This window comes from Nelusetta ayraudi, unplaced genomic scaffold (genome assembly GCF_046127955.1).
Source record: "Nelusetta ayraudi isolate G7.1 ecotype Tasmania unplaced genomic scaffold, CSIRO-AGI_Nayr_v1 ptg000094l, whole genome shotgun sequence".
Taxonomy (NCBI): Eukaryota; Metazoa; Chordata; class Actinopteri; order Tetraodontiformes; family Monacanthidae; genus Nelusetta; species Nelusetta ayraudi.
In genome coordinates this window covers 3,185,473-3,193,084 of record NW_027466144.1, presented here as the reverse complement: position 1 = coordinate 3,193,084, position 7,612 = coordinate 3,185,473, and the positions used below count along the sequence as shown (strand labels likewise).

At 47.6% G+C, this 7,612-nt stretch overlaps 1 protein-coding gene across 1 annotated transcript; it reads right to left on the bottom strand.

Moving 5' to 3' along the window:
- Positions 1-4,396: 4,396 nt before the first annotated feature.
- Positions 4,397-7,202, bottom strand: chst2b (carbohydrate (N-acetylglucosamine-6-O) sulfotransferase 2b). The gene has a single exon (XM_076047597.1). The coding sequence runs from the start codon at positions 6,550-6,552 to the stop codon at positions 5,155-5,157; it is 1,398 nt and encodes a 465-aa protein (XP_075903712.1). The 5' UTR covers positions 6,553-7,202; the 3' UTR covers positions 4,397-5,154.
- Between the last annotated feature and the right edge of the window lie 410 nt (positions 7,203-7,612).

The window sequence follows — 7,612 nt, the reverse complement described above, 5'->3', positions numbered from 1 at the left end:
ATCGGCGCTCCATTTGGGTTTCACAGGCCTTATCTGTTGATGTGGTTGTTTGTTTCCTTTTAGCTCGACCTTGAGTTCCGGCGGGCTAAAAGGAAACGACTCCATGTTTCATGAAAGGTCGGCTGGCAACAGTTGCTTTCACAGCCTGAGTGGTTTTTTACAAGTACAGCGTGCGCCAAAGTTTCTTTATTATTAACTTCTGAAAGAAATGCGTATTCCCAGCTGACGGCCCGAAGGCAAGATTGATGGGTCTGTTTAAGCTGGAGGCTTATCTTGGCTCATCCCAGTTTGTTTCGCCTCGGCTATTTTAACTTTAAGAGAAAGGATCAAAATGAAAGGGTTTTTTTTTTTTTTTACCCCGCTTTTGTCCGACTGAATCTTGTTGTTAAGTGCACTTCTACATTGCAGTGCATTCTGCTCTCATATTGACTTCAACCCGGAACAAAACCCTTTTATTTTAAACATTTATTATTTTTTCTGTGTTTTGTGATCAGACAAGGATGCCTGCTGTGTGTTTTTTCAGCCTTCTGGAATGTGTGCTCTTTTTTTTTTTTTTTTTTTTTTTTTTTACTTCCTGAAACCTTAACCACGAGATTGTGCTGAAAAATAATTAACAGATAACAAAAGTCAAATTTTTTTTGACAGGTTTCGGCTGGTTTTCCACTTCCAGTTGATACTAATTATTTCAAGTGCTTTCTAGAAATACTAAACCACTTTTAAATGTTCCTGTCTCCCTGGAGAACAGGAGAAGAGAAGAGAGGAGAGGAGAAGAGAAGCTTGCACGCCTAAAAAGCCCAAATAAAGTTTTGAATACGTTTCTTCCTTCACTAATAATAGGAGGGATGGAAATGCGAGGCCCAGTGGGAGGAAATGAGCTCGTTGCTCGGGGCAGCTGGGGGAGTTTGAACTTTGACACCCAACACAAACAGCTTCTCAGCCGCATTTTTTCCCACACAACAAAAATATGCACACACACACACACAACAAAAGCGTCCCACTGTAGACAAGAAAGCAAGCCGACGCCTCTAATCAGCATCAGCGTCTGGTATTATACCTGGCACTGGAGGCCGCCGCGTCGTCAGAGAGGCGCGATACTCTGCGAAGCAGGTCATCAGCAAGTCACTGCCCCGGCTTTGTTCTCCCCTTTGTGCGCCGTCGTCTTCTCTTTCTCGGTTGAGAGATGAATTTGCAGAGCAGGGCGGCGGCACGTAATTCACACCTTTTTGTATCCAGCAAACCTTCACTGTCTTTTTGTGTGCACGTCATGGTTGTCGTTAAAAAGCTACCAACCAACTAAAAAAACTAAAAAAAGAAACAGTCTTTTTACTGCAGGAAGCACGAGGTTCATACGGAAAAGCACACTCACCAGTGAGCACCTTGAGCATGAATGACTAATAATACGCACGTCGCTGTGAAATTTCTCGATAAAAAGAGCCGCCGGCGCATATGGCAGTAGGCTAACAATGGCGCTATAAAAAGCCATACCTGCAGAGATGATTATCATTTCCACATTATGTAATGCAGATTGAACGCTGCAGTATTAAATCTGAGAAGTCATTGTTCAGCTTCCAACTGTGAGAAAAGCGACCTTGGCAGAAGCGTTTTTGAATCTTTTATGTTTTATGCGCATCGAGACGTGCTCTTTAATGCTAAATATGTAAAAGTAATAACGGAAAAATAATCCAGCTGCTGCCGTTTGCGCTCTGTTTGCGACACCCAGAGTGACAAACCCCCTCATTCCCAGTTAATTTATTATTTTAATTTTATGAAGCAAAGTTGCTTTTTTGAAAATGGTTCAAAATAGTTGGCAAAGCAGCAAAATGTCAGCCACTTTTTTCTCTTTTGCTGTTGTTGTTCTTTTATATATATACATATATATGTATATATATATATATATATATATGTACGCGTATATATATATATATATATATATATATATATATTCAGTCTTGGTCTTGTCTCAGGTGGTGCGGTCTCAACTACAACACTAGCACAGAGCGAGTGTGTATCTAAAGGCAGGCCGAGGGGCCGCGGCTATGAACATTAGGAGGATGGTGCACGGGGGGGATTTAGGGATCTGCGCCGGAGCTCCAGGAGTCACTTGTAACGCCGGCTTTTCAGCTTCAGCTGCCCTCGGGCAAAGACCCTCGTCTCCCACTGAGAGCGGGGTCAGCGGGCCGGGGCATCTGAAATGAGAGTCGGGAGTGAGAGCGCAGACGCCATCTGTACGCTGTCACACACGCGAAGGCCCACGGGCGGCGGCAGCGGAGGGAAAGAAAAAAACCCTAAATCACAAAGCCCATCCGTGCTCTTTAGCTCTTTGCCTCGGTCGCACTGCTGGAGGATGTTCAACGTCGCAAGCAGAGATGCTCGCAGGTGACAGGAGCGGTCTGCCTCTCGCTCATTGGTTACGCAACTGCATGCAACGTTCGGGCTTCTGTTTCTCACCATCGACTGCAAAGTAGAGGTGGCTTTTCCCTTCATCAGCTGAAAGTGCAAACTCTCCCCTCAGCCTCTCTATACTATTCCATCACACAGTGAATTTGTGACCCACCCACTCCCACATCTCATCTTCCCATCTTGTATTTCATTTTAAAAACAAACCAGAATTGTTTGTTTTTTTTACATCTTTTCTCTCGCTCTATGCAATGAATAATGCACAAATCCAATGCATGAAGGTAAGGCTATTTGAATATACGCTCACTGCTTATCTCATCTACAAAGCCACTGTCCTCCAAAGTTAGCGTGGGGGGAGGTTCTTGTTGTGAATGCATGGCCGCATCTGTGGAATGCGCCCAAGTTTCTCTCCTCTGTTGCTGCAACAGCAAAAAAGAAGAAAAAAAAGAAAAAAGAAAAAGAAAAAGCAATCTGTCCACACTGATGATGGAATTCAATTTGTTTCGGCCACCAAGTTCTGATACATATCGGCCTCTCCGGCTCTGTTGTAAAGTGTTTTGATTTTGGACTTTCACACTGTGTTGTAGTCTGCATGATACGCAGTAATACGCCATATAACCATTACAAACGGTTCCCAAATTACCGTACAGCCACCAAAAAATGCACAAAGATAGGTATCAGTCCGTTGTTGTTGTTTTTTTACACAACAGTCGCTTTCCCATTTAAACGTGATTAAAGTGATGTTTTATGTTCTGATCTTTTTGAAAGTCCGTTTGCCTTTGTACTCAATTGCTGAAACTTTACTTTTTTTTTATATACAGTAGGTGTGTTAATTATTCTTTTTTTCTTCGTAACATATTAGTCATGTGATTGCCAGCTGTAAATGACTGTTATCCATCTTGTGTTGCTTACAATACATTCACGTTTTGACAACGACATCATCAGTCTTTCATGATCTCACTTGTATGTGCATGCAGACTTAATGCATTACACTGAGCATGATGGTGGTTCTTAGTTGGTGGGGGGTTATTCTCACTGAAATGAACTAGACCACACCACTGCTTTCACCCCTACTTAATCTTGCTGAACTCAACGACGCTTCCCGCTTGCGAAACATTCTAATGCGGCATTTTGGAGTCATGATTGCAAGGTCTTTCTTTTTTGTCTTGTAAAGCAACTGCTCACAAAGCTCACCTTGGATGCCCACGTTGACACAGTGATTGATGCGCGTCTGCCAGCCTCGCGCCACAGATAAACAAGGTCTCGCTGCTTTTGCTGATGCCACCAATAACTCAGGGTGCTCAAGGATCCCCCCGCCCCCGCCCCCCCCCCCCAACACCTCCACCTGCCTTCTCTACGAGACAATGTCTTCATCCGAGGAAGCCTCGACAAAATCTAGACGGAGTGAATCAGCTCCCCCCCCCCCCCCCCCCCGGACTGCAGTGCGTCTCAGTGTTCCTGTGCAGTCGCCCTCAAGATATTTACGGATGTGAAGTTCCAACAGTGCACTTCTTACTTTTACTGATCGTGACGCATTATTTAAAGAGAGGTCGGGTGTGCGTTTCGTTTCGGCATGAGTAATAGCGGGGAGATGCTTTTAGGCACATACAAGGGCATGTACTTCCAGCAACTGTTTTGAGAGTACTGCGCTTAAAATATAAAATAGGTGAAAAAGGGGGAGCAGCAGCAGCAGCAGCAGCAGGCATCCAAACAAAGGCAAATGTGGGATTGAGAAAAGAGAGCCAGGAACAAAGTAATGTTGTAGGCAAATTCGCTTGGCAACTGTCAGAGGAAAATAACTTTAGCCACGAATTCGACCGAGTGCGTTGCTGAGAGAAGCAAATTTTAACCTCCTAGCAAATGAAAACTCGTGTCTTATTTGGTTTATGAAAGCCTGAAGTCAGATTGTGGATTTGATTATTGCCACTATTTTTGGTTGCATGATGTGTGGCAGAGCAGGTTGTCCAACAAAGATGCAACAACAACAAAAAACAAACCATCCTTGTTAAGTGTGAACTTTACTCAATGCATTATTCTCAGATCATGTTTTTTTTTTTCCATAAGAGCAAGCAATTGTAAACATTTGAAATGGTAACACAGACTGCTTACACGGCACTGAGACGCTCTCCAGCTCAGGAGCCATGATATTGTCCACAGTGCATGGATACCATCGTATGAGGATTCTGGTGATAAAATCATAATTGAAAAAAAAAATGTCATCTTTGTTTCTTTGAACCTAGAACCTAGAAATACACTTCTAGCTATGGCACATCAAATAAACCATTGCTGATTGTCTCTGACCAGATTGCACAAATTAACATTATCCTCTTTTTTTTCACTTTTTCAGACAGAATGAATTAAAAAAAAGATCCTAAGGTTTTGAACATTCAAAAATAACTCCAGAAACATCCATTTTTGTAGTTTCACCATAACAAGATACATGAATTATACAGATTTTTTTTTTCACTTGGTAGGTTTGCTGCTTTTTTTGTCCTTGTTGGCGGGGCCTTGCATTGTCAAACACATCCAACGTTTTGCGTATAAAAAGGAGTGGTCCCTTCAAATACCACTGCAATTCAACTGAGAGAGAAACGTGATACATTCCAAATGTGGCCAGTGGAGCTCCTCGACGTTGACTCAAAGTAAAGCTTTAATCCCATAATAAGAGGAGAACGGCACTCAATGCGGAGGAGGAGGAAGAAGAAGAAAAAAAAAAACGGACATTAAATTAGAAGGTCTTTGGTGGCGAGGACGTTTTCACAGTTTGGAGCGCGTCAGGAGGGATTTACTCAAGTCCTTGGCCTCCCCGGCTGTTCTGACTCGTTCATAACCAAGGACAGACATGGAGTGGTGGCAATAATCCTCCACTTGTTTGATCTGCTGGATGCTGAGCACTGTTCTCCACGCGCTGGCGGCCTGCGTGGCGTTCCGGGACGACACGATGAATGGCTTTGAGGACGAGCTGGAGCCGCTGGTCATATTCAGTGCAAATGACTCGATGTCGTGGTTGGTGGTGAGGTTGGCAAAGCGGTAGACGCTCCGCAGGGTCTTGACCGGGTTCTCCACCAGGTCCTCGTAGCGCACCGCCATGTACTTGGCCTTCAGCCAGCTGGGCGGGTTCAGGGCGGCCCTCAAAGTCCTGGAGGTGCGGTCGCAGATCACCTCCATGGCGCCGATGGAGTGGTAGTCCGAGCCGTCCTTCTTGTTGGCCTTGTGGCCGGGGTCCACGAAGGGAATCCGGCGGAGTTTGGGGTCCCTGCTGCGCACGACCTGTAAATTCTCCCTGATCAGGCCGTGTCTGGATTTAATCCTGGAGTTCGCCACGGCCCGGGGGTCTCGGACCAGGTGGATCACCTTCAGATCCAAAGAGGGGTCCTCCATGAGGGGCGTCAGGACGTTGACGTCCAAAATGCGGACCCCCTTGATGACTATAGTGTTGTATTTGAGGCACTCGTCCTCCAGCAGCCTAAGGCTTTGAGGGGGGCACTTTTTACACAACTTGTCGTCCACCATCCCCACCACCTCCTTCCTGTAGGCGGAGCAGAGGGGGTAGGAGCACACCACCTTGTTGAGGGTGGCTCCAAACAGTCCCAGAGAGGTGAAGTTCTTGCCCCCGGGGCTGTTGTAGAGCTGAAAGACGGACAGGTCGCAGCGGTAGAGGGAGCTGAGCATGTCCCTGGCAGCCCCTTGCAAAGACACGGCGTCGCCCGGGTACAGTTTCTGCCAGATGTGCCACATGGGCTCGTACAAGAAGAACACTTCAGGGTTTTGGTTAAAAAGCTCTCCGAAGAAGGACGAGCCCGACCTCCAGGTGGTCAGCACGTAGATGAGCTGCCTCTTCTTGGCCAGCGAGGGCCGGTAGAGGAAGCGGATGTCCGACCTGCTCTGGTACGTGGTGCTCCGCATCTGGTGGTTGCACTGCTGCGGCTCCTTGGTCCACTTGTAGTTGGCCAGGTTGAGCATGGTGAGCACCAGCAGGAGGAAGTAGGCCATGAACAGGACGATCCTCTTCCTGCGGAGCACCTTCATCACGATCCCGGGCTGCGCTATGATCTTGGTGTGGTTCCTGTAGGTCTTGAGCCTCCTGCCGAAGCCAGCATCCTTCTCCCAGGGCGCTGTCAACTTCAGCGGCTGGTGGTATTGTTTGCCTCTCATCTGTGCCCCCCCCTGGAGAGAGTGACTCTCACCACTTTGATTGACGATGCTCTCTTTTTACATTGACTGCAAAAGCGCACGCAAAAGAGAGAGAGAGAGAGAGAGAGAGAGAGAGAGAGAGAGAGAGAGAGAGAGAGAGAAAGAAAAACACACACTCGCAAGCCGGGACGTGTCGCCCAGTTAATATATTCACCGCCAAGACGGAATCCACCGCGGCCCCTTTTTTGTGTGTGTGTTTCTCCCTCGTTCGCTGCACTGCGCAACGATCCTCATGGGCAACGACGACGACCACCACGGACGAGAGGAGCGTTCGAGTTGTCCACCCCGGAGCCCCGCTGCAGTGATTCCGTGGGTGGCCCCGCGTTCAAAACAAAAAGGAGCGGAGCCTCCATCGCCGTCAGTTAGTCCTCTAGTCCTCCTCCAGCGGCGGCATCCCCATTGCAACGCATTGTCGTTCCGGGATGAATAAAGACGGGAGGAGGAGGATGGAGGGAGGGATGGGGGGGAGGAAGGAGCCGGCGGAGCCTGGTATCACTCATCAGCCATCGCGGCCAGTATCATCCACAGCGGCGGCGACTCCCTTTCGCTTCCTCTTTCTGCGCTCCTCGGTCGTCGTCCAACTGAAAAACACACGGAATGCAATGAAAAAGAAAAGGGGTCCCGCCCACACGCTGCTAGGATTGGTCAGCATCGCGGCGCCAGCGCCCTGCGCCCATTGGACGACGCGCACGCCAAGATCTCGCCGCATCGCGTTGTCGGTTGTGTGTGTGTGTGTGTGTGTGTGTGTGTGTGTGTGTGTGTGTGTGTGTGTGTGTGTGTGTGTGTCACACAGTCAGTCAGTCAGACGGCAGCAGCTTGTAGGCAATGATGCTGTTATCATGATTCAGAGCTCTTATCTGGGTGCATCCATGTTTTCATGCCCCCCCTCCCCCCCCCTTATTGGCCTTCTTTGATAGGAGGTTGGAGCAGCACGCTTAGATATGACGCGAAATAATTTGTCTGCAAGCAAGACGTTTGTATCTGAACCCCCCCCCCCCCTACTACACGTTACTGGCTATCA

Coding starts and splice junctions, on each gene's coding strand:
- chst2b (XM_076047597.1), bottom strand. CDS start 6,552: ATGAGAGGCAAACAATACCACCAGCCGCTGAAGTTGACAGCGCCCTGG.